General features: G+C 31.6%; 2 protein-coding genes and 1 non-coding gene across 5 annotated transcripts; 1 reads left to right on the top strand and 2 right to left on the bottom strand.

Annotated features, from left to right (window-relative positions):
- Positions 1-1,625: 1,625 nt before the first annotated feature.
- Positions 1,626-1,733, bottom strand: LOC130947082 (small nucleolar RNA R71). Its single transcript, XR_009072494.1, has one exon. It is a non-coding gene; the product is annotated as a small nucleolar RNA R71 (small nucleolar RNA).
- A 4,465-nt stretch (positions 1,734-6,198) lies between these two features.
- On the bottom strand, positions 6,199-8,709 carry LOC130943474 (protein indeterminate-domain 12-like). Its single transcript, XM_057871363.1, has 3 exons — positions 8,362-8,709; positions 7,889-8,288; positions 6,199-7,304 (listed from the first exon to the last, which is right to left on the bottom strand). Exons 1-3 carry the CDS (start codon positions 8,438-8,440, stop codon positions 6,329-6,331), a joined length of 1,455 nt encoding a protein of 484 aa, XP_057727346.1. The 5' UTR covers positions 8,441-8,709; the 3' UTR covers positions 6,199-6,328.
- A 3,266-nt stretch (positions 8,710-11,975) lies between these two features.
- LOC130944671 (beta-fructofuranosidase, insoluble isoenzyme CWINV3-like) lies at positions 11,976-15,167 on the top strand. Of its 3 annotated transcripts, none has more exons than XM_057873108.1 (7): positions 11,976-12,276; positions 12,406-12,414; positions 13,071-13,933; positions 14,050-14,211; positions 14,301-14,533; positions 14,626-14,716; positions 14,795-15,167. In XM_057873108.1, exons 1-7 carry the CDS (start codon positions 12,093-12,095, stop codon positions 15,002-15,004), a joined length of 1,752 nt encoding a protein of 583 aa, XP_057729091.1. In that variant the 5' UTR covers positions 11,976-12,092; the 3' UTR covers positions 15,005-15,167. The 3 variants fall into 3 exon arrangements, with proteins under 3 accessions (XP_057729091.1, XP_057729092.1, XP_057729093.1); XM_057873109.1 differs by having other exon boundaries at positions 12,039-12,276; positions 12,363-12,414; XM_057873110.1 differs by having other exon boundaries at positions 12,060-12,276; positions 12,374-12,414.
- The last annotated feature ends 3,337 nt before the right edge of the window (positions 15,168-18,504 follow it).

Genomic DNA, 18,504 nt, shown 5'->3' with positions numbered 1-18,504 from the left:
ATAAAATAAAGATCTAGTTTGAATTTGAATTTTAGGTAAACCTAGGATATAAATAAGTGAACATGGTTCACAGAGGAGGAGTTCAGAACTCTAGCCGAATCCTTTCAGCATTATTTTCATCCTTCTCCATGAGTAACTAATTCCTTTTGTTAACAGTTAGGAGCTCTGTTTACTTTTCATGGATTATTAATCTAAGTTTTATTTTATTTTGAGGTTATGCATTGATCTATTTTCAAGATTGAGTTTTCGTTCTTCATTCTTTAAAGATTAGAAGTATTGGAAAATATTCTAATTCTATTTTGAATTCTGTTATTACTTTGAGAAATTTAATATCAGAATTAAACTTGAAAACTCTTTCTCATGACTTTTTTATTTGACTAGGAATGGTATTCTAAAGAGTGTGCGACATTTGTTTCTCATAATTCTCAATTGTTCGGGACTAGCTTTGAATATGTGACATATAATTTGAACTATAACTACTTTTGAATCTTATTTGAAAATAAATCAGAATTGTGCTAAACCTCTTTTCTTAATCGATTGACCAAGGAATTGGCGATTGATTAATTAAAGAAAAATTGAATTGCCAAGGAATTAGAATTTAATTATTTATGATTTGTCATGAAAAAATCTTTGCATGCATAAAAATATATAAACATAAGGTTTAATCTTCTTGGAAAATAAACACCTCCAAAACCTTTGACATTCTCAATCATTGTTTTCTCACAATTAATTACACGTTCATCATTGCTTCCATAATCATTCAAGCATTCAAAGTTTCAAGCAAGACACGGTTTCACCTTTTAATAATCCAGGTTCAATTGATTTAATTAGTGATTCAATTCGATATTTGCTTGCTCAATCCCTTAATCCTTGTGAAAACGATATTCACTCACCGTGGTATTACTTGAACGATTTGGTACACTTGCCAGTATTTGTGAGCACTAGTTTCGCTCATCACATTTTTGGTGCCGTTACCGAAGATTAATTGAGATTCACAACATAAGTCCGGTTGAATCACTAAATTAAATCTTTGTTTTATTCTACTTTATTTTTCTCTTTTTTACTTTCTTATTATTATTCTGCTTCCGTTTCTTTATCTTTCTTTATACACCACACGTGCCTTTGATTTGTTTCTCTGTGCATGCAAGAGAATAAAGATCTCACATCTCTCCAGTACGATCCTGAAATAGAGCAAACTTTATTTCGATTGAGAAATAAATCAAGGAAAGAGGAAAGAATGGCCGAGGAATAAAACAATGAAAGAAAAACCCTGGGGACTTCACCACACCCACCACTGACAGTTGTGGTAGCAACATAATGAGACCTAACATCCTTGTCAAGAATTTTGAGTTGAAGCCTTCACTCATCAAATTGGCACAGCAGGATCAATTTAGCGGCAATTCTCAAGAAGATCCAAACATGCACATATCTAGCTTTCTACAGATATGTGACACAGTTAAGAGCAATGGAGTCTCCTCAAAAGCCATAAGATTGAGGTTGTTTCCGTTCTCTCTAAGGGATATAGCCAAACAATGGCTACAGACTCAACCCTTAGACAGTATAATAACGTGGGATGATTTGGTTAACAAATTTCTAACCAAATACTTCCTACCACAAAAGTTGGCACGGTTGAAGAATGATATTCATACCTTTACCTAGAAAGATGGAGAATCACTCTATGAAACCTGGGAGAGGTACAAAGAGATGATGAAAAAATGCCCTCATCATGCATTCCCTGAGTGGCTGCAAATTTAGACCTTTTATGATGGAATATCCCATGCCTCCAGGACCTTAATTGACTCATCAGTTGGAGGATCCTTACATTGAAAGACACCTGAAGAAGCTCTAGAGTTGATAGAAATATTGGCTAACAATCACTATATGTACCCAAACGAAAGAATAATGAGAAGAAGAGTAATAGAACTAGATACATTGGATACACTTTTGGCACAAAACAAAGCCATGTCCCAACAAATCAACTCACTCACTAAACAAGTGGGGGCACATGCAAGTCTCGGCCATAGGAACACAAGTCGCAACATGTGATTTGTGTGCAGGAGCTCATAAGGATGAAGATTGTGAACTATTCAAAGGTAACTAACCCTCCACTGAGCAAGTAAAACATATGGAAAATCCTTCAAGAAATCCACAAAATGATCTATTCTCAAAGACATACAATTCCGAATGGAGGAACCACTTTAATTTTGGTTGGGAAATCAAGGACAGAGGACTTTTAATACCCCATCCCAACAATCAGCACCTCCAGTACAACCATAAATTCTTCAAAAGCCTTCCTCCCTTGAGATTGCTTGTCTCAGTCAACCTCTACATTTTTACAACAAACCGAAAGCTTCATGCAAGAGATGATAGCAAGCTTCAAGAATCAGGAAACCTCTATCAGGAATTTAGAAGTTCAAATGGGTTAAATTACTAAGAAATTAAAAGAAAAATCCACAAACTCCTTTCCAAGTGACATAGTACCTAATCCTAGAGAAGAATACAATGCCATTAATCTAAGAAACGAAAAGGTGGTGGGAAAGAACCCACAATAAGCAAAGAATGTGAGAATCCCTCATAGGAGAATAAAAAGCAAACACAATACATTCATACACGACCATCCATAGTACCAAAAGAAGATGCAAGGGAGAAGACATATACACAGAGGATTCCATTCCCATAAAGGTTGCAAAAGGAGAGTTAACAACAACAATTCTTCAAATTTCTGGAAGTGTTCAAGAAACTACAAATTAACATCCCATTCGCAGAAGCTTTGGAGTAAATGTCCCTTTATGCAAAGTTTATGAAGGAATTTTTGCTAAGAAGAGGACTCTAAAGGAAGATAAGACAGTGATTCTCACCAAAGAATGCAGTGCTATCATTCAAAGAAAATTGCCACAAAAATTGAAAGAGCCAGCACTACAAGAAAATCGTCGGATACTGTCGGATTCACCGGCAAATTTATCAAGAAAATCCGATGGTAATATGTTTACCGTTGGATTTAGCGGCGGAATAAATTCGACGGTATAAACCTCGTGGATAACTATTTATCAGCAGCTTTTTTCGTCCGTCGTTAATTACTGGCGGATTTAGCGGCGGATATAAATTTTCACTTGGCCGATAGGAAAGAAAACAGATAACACCGGAGTCTGGATTTGTGAGAATACAGGCAGTGATCATTCTGATTGGTATGGTATATATATGTTATACAATATAATTCAATTAAGGTATTTTTGTTGCACTACAGACAAGGTGTGTATGTTTAAATGTGAACAATATGATCCAAGATCATGACATGAAACACAAAAAAACAATGACTACAATATCTCTGAAATAAATGTAACCAGAAAATATAGGCACTATGATCCTTTTATTCTACCTCAAAATGCACGACAGGTATACGATTTGCCTTATCCAAAGTTATGCAAGTCTAGTTAGATTGTTGTGGTTAAGATTAAGTCAAGAGATTGCATCAAGTCTGATGGGACAAAGGGTCAGTAACCTTACCGAATTGATAACCCAATTCCTTTGAAAATGATGGTTGACACCAGTGATCCGATCACCCTTAGGTCGGCTGTTATGGAAGATGACATTATTGACCTTAGGGTAGACGAGGACACACTACCTCTAGAGGACGACGATCTTCAAGAAGAAGAAGAAGAAGAAGAGTTCGATGATAGGAAATTACCTTGGAAGATGGGGATGATGAACCAGAGGAAGAAGATGATGAATCTGAGTAAGGTTTACCTAAATATAGTTTAACTAGCTTGTTGTATGTTTAAACCTTATTTTAGTCAGATCATATAATAATAACGCACGTTAACCTTAGTTCTATCTTATATATTTCTTTATTTCTTTCGTGTTTTTATTTTATATGTTTAATCTTTTACGTCATATATAAATCACTTTTTCAGGTGAATTACTAATTCATACTTTACTTATTGGAAGTTATATTTTATTTATTGGGAATTGATTATTGATTATTAACTTGTAGGATCCATTATAAATTGAAGAAAATGAAAAAATTGACTTTTTCGTGAGATTTACGTCGGAATTTTTTCGTTTTATATTAACACTCAATCTTTAACTAAATGATGTCATTTCATAAAAATAAAAATTAAAACGTATCTTATTTTAATGATCAATTTTAATCTGAACTCAAATTTTAGAAACTAAATTGAGTATTATTAACTCCAAATTAAATAGATCAGCATTGTACATATTCAATAAAGAAGTGTTACAAATTATTACAAATTATTTTATAAACATTTTGGGGCATGAAAATCTCGATTGCAGTTTGCCAACTGGCTCTCCGTTCCTGGATAGATTGTAGATAATATGCGATGTATGTCCTAATAGATGATTGTGAACTCATCTCTATCTTGTTATGTGAAAAATGTGTATTTTAGGGCCTCTCTAACATGGTGGAAATCTATCTCAGCTCCTTCGAATAAGGCAATAATGCATCAAGTAGTCACTGCTTAAACAAATTCCTATTTTTCCTTGAAAATATAAGACCCTTTGATTTCGTTGAAAATTAAATAAACAATATATTATATAAATTTAAAAAAAAAAAACTAAAATCACATTCACATAAAAATCATCCGTGCTAACGTAAATTATTTAAACTAAATAAATTAAAACTAACTAAAATTAACATACATATAAATTTTATCAAATTCATCGAATAAATTTCTATTGTATATTTTTTTAATAAAAATATTATTTATACATTAAAATTAATTATTAAAATTTGTTATTATTTATTTATATATAAATATATATTATTTAATTTATTTTTAATATATATTTTATATTCTAATATATATTTTATATTAGTAGTTGATTTTAGTGACTGGTTTTATTATAGATACTGCGTATACTTCCCTCAAATACCTATTGAACATAATAACTACCCTATAATTTATGTGATCTTAAATATCAAAAACAGCCCCATTTATTATATTTTGGAATCCAAGTAAAAACACACTTCTAATTCGAAAATGAGATTTATCATAAAAAATTAGTCTAGCATAATTAATATATTCTTAATTGTTAATCTATGCAATGAATAAAGTTTTTATTTGTCTTAATACTATGCAACAATATTTCAATCTACCCTAACGAAATAAAAAGAACTTGCAAAAAGTTTAACATATTTTAAAATTTATTTTTAATCTACCAAGTGTATCCACATTCATAAATCCTCATTATGTCACTAGTATATTTTATGTCTACAATGCATAATAATAATAAACACAGACTTTCTAATAACAAGTAATAATAGCTAAAGTAAAATTAATTAAACGAGAAATCTCCATATACAAGCATTTTTTTATACAAGTCTTTACAAATTATTTAATTGCATTAAATAAAAAATCATTATATATATAATATTATATCTTAATATATGCCATTCATATACTCTAAATAGAGTGATATAACATCTAAGAGTTAAATTTGGACCGTAATAAAAATAATTTTTAATGACAAATATTTAGTGAAAATAAGGTAACGACGACAACGTCTTAATTTAACTTGTAATTTGTAATGGTTATATATTTATTCGTTATAATAATAATAATAATAATAATAATAATAATAATAATAATAATAATAATATTATTATATATTTTGTAATTATTAAAAGGATTTTAATCGAAAATTATATAATTGTCGTTAAAAATTTTGACGACAAAACATAAGAGTCTTCTGTCTAGTTTTCGATAAATATATTAATATCAATTTTTTTATTGTAGTTAAAAGTAAAATAAATAATCGCTAAAAATTATACATTGATAACGTAAAATTAATATTTTATTATAATTGTCTAATTATATCTCTTCTTTTAAATGACTATTTATGTAATTAATATAAAAGATAATTATTTTTGTTAATATAATATTACATAATAAATATACACGTAAAATTATTTTATATATACTTAAAATTAATTTAATATTAAATTTAATATTTAATTTGTATATTTAAAAAAAATACTAAAAAAACTAATATAATTTATTATTTTCAGTCAACAATTAATCAATAATATTTAAAATTATATACTAAGAATATGTTGTTAGATTGTTAGCCAAAATTTTACTGGATTTTAAATATTTTTTCAAAATAAAAGAGGGTGTCTTCCAATTAGCATCTAGTAAAATCTAAAAACAACAATTAGGGTATGAAGATGAGAGCAACTTATAATGAAACTTATTTCATATTGTCTTATATTTCATCCAGTATGAGAAGAATTTGTATTCAAGACAATATACTAAACAGAATATTTAATGAATATACAAATTAAAGTATATTTTCCATACAATATATATTACCCTTGCCAGGGTGGTTGCTTTTGATTTTGGTTGCCATACGAAGAAGAATCCAAATGATGATGATGAAGACCAGATATATTGAAAATATCTCTCTGAGAAAACACCCCAATCCCCAAAAAATCTCTAGTCTCATCGTTGACACCACCGCCACCGCCGCGGGATCCCGCGGATCTTGAAACAAGTTCATCAAAGTTATTACTATTATTATTATCAGCATCTTCTCTCGTAGGATGATTCATGATTCCTCTCATTAGAGCCTCCTCAAAGGTACTAGTACCATCCATCATATCATTATGAACAAGAAGAGAAGCTTCTTTTGCGTGACTGTCATAAGATGCCAAGAAGCCATGATGATGACGAGCAAACATCATCCCTGTCCCTATCTCTTCACGTGAATCCATGTCCAATAATCCAGAAACAGATGATGAAGATGTGGCCATTGACGACAAGGTGCCATACCCCGTGGTGGTGCTTTCAGGCACGTGACCCCGATGGTGATGATGAGCGTGTAGATAGGGTTTACCCAGCGACACCGTTGCACCTATTTCTGATGCCTTTTGTAACAATGCAGTAGCAGACATGAGATTATGAGAAGAAGAAGAAGAATAAGAAGAAGCCATGCCTTCAAATAATAAAGCATTATTATTAGGTGGCAACATAGTAATATTAGGGTTAGGGTTTTCATGGTGGATCATTGTAGAGAGCGGCGACGTCGACGGCGGCGGCGAGGAGAATAATAATGTTGGATTATTATTATTATTATTATTGTTATGAACTACTCTTCCATGGCTTCCTTCTCCTCCTACCGACGTTGAGTAAGACAACCATGATGGAACATTTTCTGATCTAAAATTAACTTCCTGCAATTCCTTCTTCACTGATGATGATGGGTTCAACAAGGTTGTGATTGCTTTCGTACTCTCTTGTGCTAGAGCATCACAGAATGCCCTGTGAGCGATGAAACTATCCCTCCTACAACCACACAAAAAAAAGGGAAAGCAGAAAAAACAAAAAAACACACAGGGAAACATATATTTAGGTGGAAACTTCACGTGAAGTTAGATGATTTAACTGATTTGACTAAATTTTTATTTAACGACTCTCAACTTAGCTTCACGTGTGAAGTTGACTGCACCTGATTTTTCACCATAAATAATAATAGTAATAACCTTCAACATATAATTATTCACAATATTGCATAAATAATGATAAACCATATTTAAGTGCTCTTTTGACGCATACACTCTTTTTGTCATCTTTTTAGCACATTTCTTTGTTTTACTCGGAGACATAAAGGATAAGATAAGTAACAATGGAAGGTTTATATTACAACCACTTTTCAATTTACCATTAGAACATGTGAGCACTATTAGCTACTACATACATTAAATCATTAATCAGGTGTATATTTAAAGTAATAACAAGTATAACCAATTTAAATTGGTTAGCTTATTAATTAGTTTAAGTAAATGTTTCTGTATGTAGCATGCTATTCACCAATCATAAACTGTTAAATAAAAACCAAAATGTAATAATAAGTATAGTTTTGATGGTACCTGGAAAAAATGGTTCCGCAGTCACATTTGTACTCTCGGGTGCCACAGATTTTGGAGTGAGCTTTCCAATCTGAGTGAACGGCGTAGCGCTTGGAGCACCTGTCACACTTCCACTTCTTCTCGCCGTGCTTTCTGCAGAAGTGCTTCTTGATTCCGGTGAGGTCGCCGAGTGCCCTTGAGGGGTCATGGTGAACGCAAGTTGGCTCTGGACAAACGTACACCTTCTTCCTTATTATCTCTTTGTTACTTCTTTGCTTTAGCTTCCATGGCAGATTGTGGCCCCTTCTATGAAGCTGCAGATTCTGGTCTCTTTGAAACCCTTTGTTGCAAACATCACAAACGAACCGGTTTGTTGCCAACAGGCTCTTTGGTGATAAGGCTATCACTTCAGCATCAGGGTCTAACAACAACCATATAGTCAAATCAGTCAAATTATTTAATGATTTTCAACTATCAACTATTCTAATAAGTACCTGGGTGGCCTGGGAGATTTCTCTTCTTCTTTATTGGTAGCGAAGTAGAGGCACTTATCTCACTTGATGCAGATGTCATGTTAGAAAGATATTATATTATTGTAGCACAAAGTAATAAAACCTAGGTACTAATAACGGGAAACAAAATTATATTATGAGAAGATCCCACTTCAGTTTGTAACGCTTTCTTTTCTATGCTTTAAGTTCCATGAACGTAAGCTTAATTGCTTTCAGATCCGGGTCTTGATGAACAAGAAGTAATAATCTTGCTAGAGAGAGAGAGAGAGAGAGAGATGTAATTGCGTGTGTGAAGGTGATGAAGAGGGAATAGAAAGAAAGAGATGATAAGAGAAGGGTGAGAAAGGGACGTGGTTGAAGCTCGCACCCATACAAAACCCAAACCAAAACCAAAAACCAAACCCATCAAAGCCAAAAGACGTGCAATTTCTGTCTTTTCCTTTGTTCCCAGCTCTTTAATTAATTTGTGGAAACTCAGGTGCATTCGATTTCAGTGAAGTTGATAGTTAAGAATCGTTAGATGAAAATTTAGTCAAATTAGTCAAATCATCTAACCGCTCTCAACTATATATCAACTTTACATGAAGTCGACTGCACCTGAATTTTCACTTAATTAATTTTTATTAATAAATGCTGGCCCTTGTCTAAAATTCTTGTCCTTAATAATTGCGTTACATTATGACACTATGATTTTAATTTTCCCCTTCGAACTATACATATGTGTATATTGGAGTGATAGTGATTGATTTAATTTGCCGCCGGGCCAACATTCTCTGCTCCTAAAAAGTAGAGATAAAGCTAAGTAGTAAACACGAGATTATGATGAAATGTTGATTATAAACTTTTCCAACTTTTAATTAACAGCATATGTTGTAGGGTAAAACTTAAAAGCAAACCTGCTTTTCCTCTTATGCACTCACACTTCCAAGAATAGTTTAATTAGTTTCTCATCATCATGATTATTACCACACATGGGAAAGGAAATTATACTTATATATAAATCGTCTCAGTTTTTATTTGATTTTTCGTTATACAACTTCAAAGAGTATAACTTTTATTTGATTTTCCTTTATATACATTTCAGTCATATATAATAATGTAAAGGGATTGGACGATACCTATATCAAGATTCCACAAGTATAAGAATTCAATGAGTTAATACTACTTAGATTATTGTCTGAAATTATATTTGTGTTTTAATTTGATACTTAAAATTTTAATTTATTCAATTTAGTATTTATGATTTATGTTAATTTTTAATCTTATTTTTATTATAAAAAATATTTTACAATAGACTAATGACTATTACATTAAACTCTGAAACAATTTTTTGATGTACCATTTAAAAATTTTTTCCTAAAAAACTTTTTAAATCCTTAACTAAAATTAGGATTATAATTTTAAAGATTTTATAAGAAGAATAAGATAAAAAAAATTATTTATTACATTAGATAGTCATTAAAAAATTTAGTATAATAATCATCAATCCATCTCAATATACCATTAACAGTTTTGTAACCAAAAAAAGGGTCAAAAATCAACATAAATTACAAATATAAATTACATAACTAAATTAAATAAATCAAAATTTTAAAAATTAAATTGAGACATGAATATAACTTTAAATACTAATATAAATATTAACTCGACTTCAAACTATACTAACTTGGACATAGGAAAGCAGTATCTTGGCTTGCATGCATAAGCTAAATAAAGGGTGAGACATACATACAATTAAGTAGTTCTTAATAATTAAACAGTAATCAAACATGTAAATCTTTGAGAAATTTTGTGACGCATAGGCCTTTAAAGAAAATAGTGTCAAATAAGTATTAATTTTTTTTACTATAAATGGATGAATCATATATCCGATATTACAAATTATCAGATATTTATAAGTCAAGTATTTCAATTCATCGTGAATTTATTTAATATATTTTTCAAGAATCTATAAATTTATTATAATTTTTTAAATTATTTGTTAACTTTAACTACTTACCTGTCTCAAAGTGAGATGTCAGAAATGTGTACATGCCACAGAATAATCCCATAGAAATTAGACAGTAGATATACATTATTAGAACGTGAAAACTCAGGTTTAGCTTTATGTGGAGTTTATAACTAAGAGTTATTAGATAATTTAACTGATTTGATTAATTTTCATTTAACGATTCTCAAGTATTAATATCACGTAAAATTAAGTAAACCTGAATTTTCACTTTATTAGAATAACTAAAAATCCTTAGGTACTACTTTTACTTGCATGGCAATAAGCAATCAAAGATAGATGATCGTAGCTCAAAAATAATTATATAGGAAACATATATAGTGGGATATGATTAATTGAGAGAGACAATAAAATATAAAGACTAACTGTCTATCTACATCAATCTCAATAATTATATTATATAAATGAAGCCAATACAATAATTTATCCACTTTATTATAAGGGGTAATGGGGTCCTCAGGCACCGAAAGCCTTAGAAGGAAAGGCCATATGAAGTTGTGAACTCTCTTTAATTTGAACCCTTACTCATCATGATAAATCCAACCGGATCAAAATATCATCACAAATTGACAATATTTTGCATTCATCTAAAACAAAATTTTAATTTCGATACTATATTTGGGTTGGACCCAATTGAATTTCAAGCCCATCGACTAAAACAATTTTCATGGTATCGTTTTAGTAAATACCCATTTTGGGCCTATGTCCTGTAAGGGATAGAGGCACTATAGATGTTGATTTGAACCAACTTGGGTTGGTCGAATGATCAGCTCACTCGTCCGCTTAAGCAAGTGTCGAGAGTTTGAACCCCACTTTATGCATGCAGCAATTTATTGGTCAGCAACAGACCCTTAAATTGAGCTCAAATTTGCGATAGATTAATAGATTAATTCTTAACCTGTCGGGTTGGAGAATACGTTTGGATAAACAAAAAAAATGTTGATTTGCTAATTGACTTTTCTACATCTACTTCAAAATGAATAAGGTCTAAGGTGACTGTTTTTATCAAAATATCTTTATAGGAAGAATTATTTAATAATTTATAATATTATCTTCATATAAAGATATTTTTATAAAAATAACTATCAATAAATAAATATAATTGACTTGCCAACAAACTATAATTTAAATAGTATAATCTCCCAATATTTATCTAAAGGTTGCAAATTTAAGTCTTATTTCTAATTTTAGAAAAAAATAAATAAATATAGTTTAGTTTAAAATTCAGCTAAATTTGAGAAATTTAAGAGTTATCTAAAAAAAATTCTTCTTTTTATGTTTATGTGATGAGCATGTGTGACTAAAAACAAATGTTAATAATTAATCAATTAATTTAATCCACTATTGAAGAGATTAAGTATATTATACTATCTCCCTCTATTATTAGACAGAACTGAATTATTAAACAAATAAACAAATGAAGGGTTTGCTATCAATATCATCACTTCAATAATCGGATTGGTTTAGCGTAGGCCTCACTTCTAATTTTTAATCATTATCCTTAATCAATTATACATTAGATTATTATATAGTCAAGATTCAAGAACACAACTTGAGTCAAACAATTCTAAATTAAATATCTGTTATAAGCACCAATACAAGAAGGAGAAAATCTAAAAAAAAAAAGAAAAGAAAAGATTATTGTCACAGTTCATTTGGTACCTGTAATCCTCTTAACTTTTCCCTTCAGTCCCTAATTATCATCATGGAGATATCTGCAACACTAGTATTAGTGTTACTTGCCTTATTTACTTTTCTGCAAAACGTTGCTAATGGATTTGATTCATGGCCACAAACTAACGCTATCAATCCTTTCAAGTACAGGGTACCTGAAAACCCGCCTTATCGAACTTCTTATCACTTTCAGCCTCCACAAAATTGGATGAACGGTATTACACACCCCCATTAAGCTTAGAAACATGTATCTCTATTTTCTGTTTCATTGACTAATCCTTTTCCTATATGGTTTTTCAAGTTTCACTGAAGAAAGTTTGGTCATGGATGTCTTCATGATGCAGATCCTAATGGTAAGCCTCTGAATATATAAAAGGCTATGTTTTAGTTAGTATGTTTAGTGTAGAAAATATAGAAATATGAGACAAAGATAAGATAATAAAATTGTGTTTGTCCTTGTTCTGTTATCTCTAAATTAGATGGAGAAAAAATTTGGTAAATTTTGTTTTAGGATAAGGATATTTTGCCCTTTTGTCAAGACTGTCCTTCAATTTGAGATTTTGCTAATGACCCATAATATGAAATAAAGCTATACAACTATTGTTTCAGTGGAATGTGAACTACAGCTTTAGAACTGATAAAATTGTGAAAGAATAAGAAAATAAAAGAATGCGAACTTTTATTGATTGTTGATTGATTGAATTGAATTGAAGTGTATTGTAAACGATGAGGGTAAAACTAAATATAAATAGAGCATTGTCTTATGAAAGATAAAAGCAAATCAAGATAAGATAAGAACAACTAAAGATAAGATAAAGATAACATAAGATAAGATAAGGACAAAAAGCATAATTGAGTTTATGTATTCTGTTGGGCTGAATTTGTGGGCCACGAGACTTTTTTATTGTTGTCATGAGCTAAGGTAGAAGAGTAATTTAATGAGAACTACTTGTTTCAATGAGATCCAAAAAGCATGATCAGGTGACTTATTTTGATCTATCTGTGACAGGACCAATGTATTACAAAGGAGTTTACCACCTTTTCTACCAACATAACCCTACTGCAGCAACTTTTGGTGATGGAATAGTATGGGGACATTCAGTGTCCTATGATCTCATCAATTGGATTCACCTAAACAATGCTATTGAACCAAGTGAGGCATATGATATCATTAGTTGTTGGTCTGGTTCAGCCACAATCCTCTTAGATGGAAAACCTGTTATCATGTATACTGGTATTGATCATAACAGGCACCAAGTTCAGAATTTGGCTATGCCAAAGAACTTATCAGACCCTTTTTTAAGGGAGTGGGTGAAACACACTCAGAACCCTGTGATAATTCCTAGTGAGGTTGCTGAAGTGGACAATTTTAGAGATCCTTCAACTGCTTGGTATGGAAAGGATGGTAAATGGAGAATAATCATTGGTGCTCAAAAGGGTGATCAGGGGAGGGCAATTTTGTACCAAAGTGAGGATTTTGTTAATTGGAAATTAGAAGATGCTAATCCTTTTTATGCAACAGATAATACTGGAGTATGTGAATGCCCGGATTTTTATCCTGTGTCCATCAATGGGACTAATGGGGTTGATTCATCTGTCGAAAGTTCGAGTGTTAGGCATGTCGCGAAGGTAGGCTACCTAAGAATGGCACATGACTACTATTTTGTGGGAAAATATCTCTCTGATGAAGAGAGGTTTATTGCTGATGCTAAATTTACAGGAACTAGTTTGGACTTGAGGTATGACTATGGTAAATTCTATGCTTCCAAATCATTCTTTGACTATGCTAAAAACAGGAGAATATTGTGGGGTTGGGTAAATGAATCCGACAGCGAAAAAGATGATATTGACAAAGGCTGGGCTGGTGTACAGGTATCCTTTTCCATGATATGCATTTTGCTCTTGCTCCTAATCAAACAGCATCATTGAACATTGTTTTAAAGTCATTAAGATATGGAGGATCATAGTTTGATGTATCATGTATGCAGTCAATTCCAAGACAAGTTTGGCTTGATAACAAAAGTGGGAACCGATTAGTACAGTGGCCAATCAAAGAAGTCGAAAAACTGCGAAGCAAGAACATCAGTATTAATGGAGAGAAACTCAGAGGTGGATCAATACTTGAAGTATCAGGTATCACTGCATCACAGGTAAGTGAAAAATGTAAAATGAAAGTGTTTTCTTCTCAGATTTTCCTCAAGAGATATTCAAGTGACTACTAAAGTTGTGTGTTAACCAGGCTGATATAGAGGTATTGTTTGAGATTCCTGAACTAGAAAATGCTGAATCCTTTGATCTCAGTGATGTTGATCCTCAACTACTCTGTAGTAATGCTCCAAGGAGTGGCATAATAGGGCCATTTGGTTTATTAGCTTTAGCTTCAAAAGACCTAAGAGAGCATACTGCAATTTCTTTTAGAGTATACAAAACATCCAATAAATTTGTAGGCCTAATGTGCAGTGATCAAAGCAGGTTAGGTTGCTTCTTTGAGAATATTTTTGGTTCATATAATATATTTTAGGATTAAAATTCATTAAGGAGTTTTGTGGTTTACAACTTCACAGGTCCTCACTGCAGAATGGCCTTGATAAAACAACATATGGAACTTTCTTTGATGTAGATTCTAATCTCAGAACAATTTCACTTAGAAGCTTGGTATGTGGGTTCCTTGTGATTAACTTCATCCTTGTTTCATCTTGTTAATCTGTTATAATACTTGTTGTTATTGTGCAGATTGACCACTCTATTATTGAGAGTTTTGGGGAAGGAGGAAGAGTTTGTATCAGTAGTAGAGTTTATCCAAAGCTAGCTACTGGCAATGAGGCACATCTCTATGTGTTTAACAATGGAACAATGAGTATACTAATCTCAAAATTGAATGCCTGGTGCATGAAGGAAGCTGAGATTGGACACGTGAAAAATATGAGCTATAAAACTTGTTAGCAGGGTTTAGTAGGATACATTTTATGATATCAATAAATCTAGGTGGCCACAAGATTTCCAAACCAAGTCCCTTTGTTATGTGCACTTTTTTAATGATGATGTCTTTTTCTTCTTTTTGGTCAACTTTAACTTCTTCTTCTCTAGTTCGATCTTTTCTTTTTTCTTTTGTCTTTTCATCTTCATTTATTATTTTTGTCATCCAAGTCTTCATCTTCTTCTCCTTCTTATATATGTTCAAAAAATTAAAGCATAAAAATTTTTAAATGATCATATATTATTTAGAACATTAATATCTAACTAATAAAATATATACAACACAAAAATTTAAGTGTATTATACAGAAATTTTAGTGCATAGTATTAAATTTTTTTATGCACAACACGTAAATTTTTAAAAGACCACAACTTAACCAACAAAATATATTTGTAGCAAAAATTTTTATATTATAAATAAAAATTTTATACTATGTATAAAATTTGTTATGCTATATCGATAAAATTGTGTTATATATAAAAAATTATATTTATATATATAATTTTTTATGCTATGTCAATAATTTTTTGTGTTCTTCAACAAAAATTTTTGTATTAAAAATAGACAAGGAGATGCGACAACACATGCACAGGGTTTTGTTTTTTATTAGACTTATACTAATTTAGTTGGACTTAGTTATAAAAACACTTTTACTTATATCATTAGCTTTGCGATATTGAATATTTGATATTTATACTACTTTTATAATATAAAATATTTTTTTAATTATTTTTATACGATACTTGTATTTTCACTTTTTAATTTTGATATTCGCCTTCCAATAGTATTTTCTAGCATTATTGAAACTTGATGTGTTTTACTATGATGTAGAATATGTAAATTTAAATATCAGATTTGTTAATTTTAATTTTAAATATTTTTAAACATACAAAATAGACCCCTCAAATTTGTCATTTTAGTATTTAATTTTTTTATAAATATGTTGATCAGACTCTCGAATTTATTTTAGTAAAATAAAAAAGTTACTTCAATACAAATCAGATGTTATAATTTAGGTGGATTCTATGGTGTAGAAAGGAAATTATTTCTATATGTGCAGAAGGATAGGTGTCAATGCATTAGTAGTTTATGTTGATGGCCCTTGGATGGGGAAGAATTAACTAGAGTACACAATTGTTGATTTATTGGACCCACAAAAAAAAAGAGAGTGTGTGACATTATATATGTGTCATAGAGATAACTTATTAGATTTTTTATTTTAATAAATTAAATAAATATTTTATTTATTAAAATAAATAATTTAAAAAATTATTACCATGTAGACGAGATATATATATTTTATAAAAATAATAAAAATATTAATAATTTAAATTAGACCAAATTCTTAAAAATAGAACATTTCAATTAATATGGAAGGTGGACGATCTTAACTGTACTACTTCCATCCACCCGCGTTTTTTATTAGAATTTACACTAAATCAATTCAAATAATAATAAGGCGGAATTCAAATCTCCAACACTTGCTTAAGCAAATTAGTGAGCTAACCACTAGACCAAGTTCATTAATTAGTTAGTTAAAACCGCCTATTTCTTCTATTATTTTGAAACTGCTCATCTTTTCTATTATTTGAAACTGCTTATCTTTCTTATTATTTGAAATATTCTATTTTTAAAAGCGGAAAAGCTCTGCATACAAGCCATTAGGGCTTGTATGCTCTACAAGTACATTAAACAAATACGCGCTGCTCCACGTACGTTGATTACACGTGCTATATAACATCCCGCGTATATCTAACTACCAAATTTAAAATATTTGTTTCCTTCTTCGTTTTCGATATTTTGAGATTTGGTTGTTCTTCTTCTCGCGCATCTTCCCTCCTTCTTCTCCATCGTTCTTTTGCTGTCCTTTTCTCACTGGTATGTTCTTCGTTTACGTTACCTTTTTCTCTCTCTGCAACTCGACCTTCGTTTTCTATTTTGATTTGTTGTTTTCTGAAATCAAATTTTGAACTCGTTTTTGAAGATAATGGATCATTCAACCTCTGATTGTCAGCTGAATCCAGGCGAAGTGGATTATGAGTTTGAATTTAACGAATTTCCTGAGGTTTGATTTACATAAGATTAGTATGATTTTTCTTTCAGTAATTGGTATAGCATTGTGTAGTTGAAAAATTGCTGAACATTGACTGTGAAAGTAACACGTTAACATGAATCTGTCCATTCAATGTATTAGTTGTGACTAATTACCTGGAATTTATAGCAGACGCTCGGGTGTAGATCAATTCTTCTTTGGGTGTATTTTAGCTAGAAGTGTGGGTGTATCTACACTTTACTGGTTTTTTGTTATTTTAATTGAGTTGTTGTTGTTCAGGTGTATTATATCAGACACGATTGGGTGTGTTTTAGTTTTTGACATGGTGTATTCTGCAGCCTGAGTATTTACAGTTTATGGCTTTAAAGGTCATTCTGTAGTTGAGTTGTTGCGGCTCGGGTGTATCATATTAGACATAATTGGGTGTATTTGAATCATATCTATGGGTGTATTTACAGTCTGACACGGTGTATTGTGCAGCCTCTCTCGGTTGTTGATGACGAGCTTGTTCCGAAGGTCGGAATGACCTTTACCACCCTTGAAGATGCTGGAAAATTTTACAGGGACTATGCCAAGGCTGCAGGTTTCTCTACAAGAGTTCGGTGCACAAATAGGAAGGGAAACGAGATTAAGAATCAACTGATTACATGTAGCAGAGAGGGAAAATGGAAATCTAAAATATCTCCGACCGAGAAGACCAATCCGACAGCCAGTCTAAACTGTCCTGCAAGAATTTATATACACACATTGAAGGATGTCGGTGCTTGGATCATTTCAAAGGTTGTGCTGGATCATTCACACCCCTGCTGTCCAAGCAAAGCAGAGATGCTCAAACAGCACAGGGAACTAAGCATGTCCATTCGTCGTACGATAGAGAATAACGAGGAGGCCGGTATCAGACCAAGCAAAACCTACCAATCATTTGTTGCTGCTGCCGGGGGTCACCGCGAGTTAAACTTTATCGAAAAGAACGTGAGGAATTACATTACCAGGGAAGTGCGGAATGTTTCCGAACAAGAAGATGCAAAGGAATTTGGGAAATATTTCTTAAGAATGAAAGAGAAGAATCCGAATTTCTTTTTTGAGCTCGAACTCGAGGAGGATCAATCGATTAAGCTGGCTTTTTGGGCCGATGCCAGAAGCAGAGTCGCCTTTGAGTATTTCGGAGACGTCATTTCATTCGACACCACCTACAATACAAACAGGTAACAAACTGTCCCTGTTTATGATGCTAAATTAATTTATTTTTACGAATCCGCAGCAGAGGTGTATATTGGCTGTTTCATTGGGTGTATTCGAAGCATTTGTTAGGGTGTACCTAATGATTTTGCATTCTGGACCATGGTAATTTGTTTCAGGTATAATTTGGTCTGTGGTTCTTTTGTCGGGGTGAATCACCACGGTCAGTCAACAC

Source organism: Arachis stenosperma, chromosome 8 (assembly GCF_014773155.1).
Source record: "Arachis stenosperma cultivar V10309 chromosome 8, arast.V10309.gnm1.PFL2, whole genome shotgun sequence".
NCBI lineage: Eukaryota > Viridiplantae > Streptophyta > Magnoliopsida > Fabales > Fabaceae > Arachis > Arachis stenosperma.
The sequence above is the reverse complement of the archived record's forward strand: the minus strand, read 5'-3'. Positions and strand labels throughout refer to the sequence as shown.

What these genes read in the sequence shown, in the direction of transcription:
- LOC130944671 (XM_057873108.1), top strand. Translation starts at nt 12,093, where the DNA reads ATGGAGATATCTGCAACACTAGTATTAGTGTTACTTGCCTTATTTACT. An exon ending in ATGTGCAGTGATCAAAGCAG is followed by an intron (nt 14,534 to 14,625) that starts GTTAGGTTGCTT and finishes ACAACTTCACAG; the next exon opens with GTCCTCACTGCAGAATGGCC. An exon ending in CAATTTCACTTAGAAGCTTG is followed by an intron (nt 14,717 to 14,794) that starts GTATGTGGGTTC and finishes GTTATTGTGCAG; the next exon opens with ATTGACCACTCTATTATTGA.
- LOC130943474 (XM_057871363.1), bottom strand. Translation starts at nt 8,440, where the DNA reads ATGACATCTGCATCAAGTGAGATAAGTGCCTCTACTTCGCTACCAATA. An exon ending in AAATCTCCCAGGCCACCCAG is followed by an intron (nt 8,289 to 8,361) that starts GTACTTATTAGA and finishes GGTTGTTGTTAG; the next exon opens with ACCCTGATGCTGAAGTGATA. An exon ending in TGCGGAACCATTTTTTCCAG is followed by an intron (nt 7,305 to 7,888) that starts GTACCATCAAAA and finishes GTGTGGTTGTAG; the next exon opens with GAGGGATAGTTTCATCGCTC.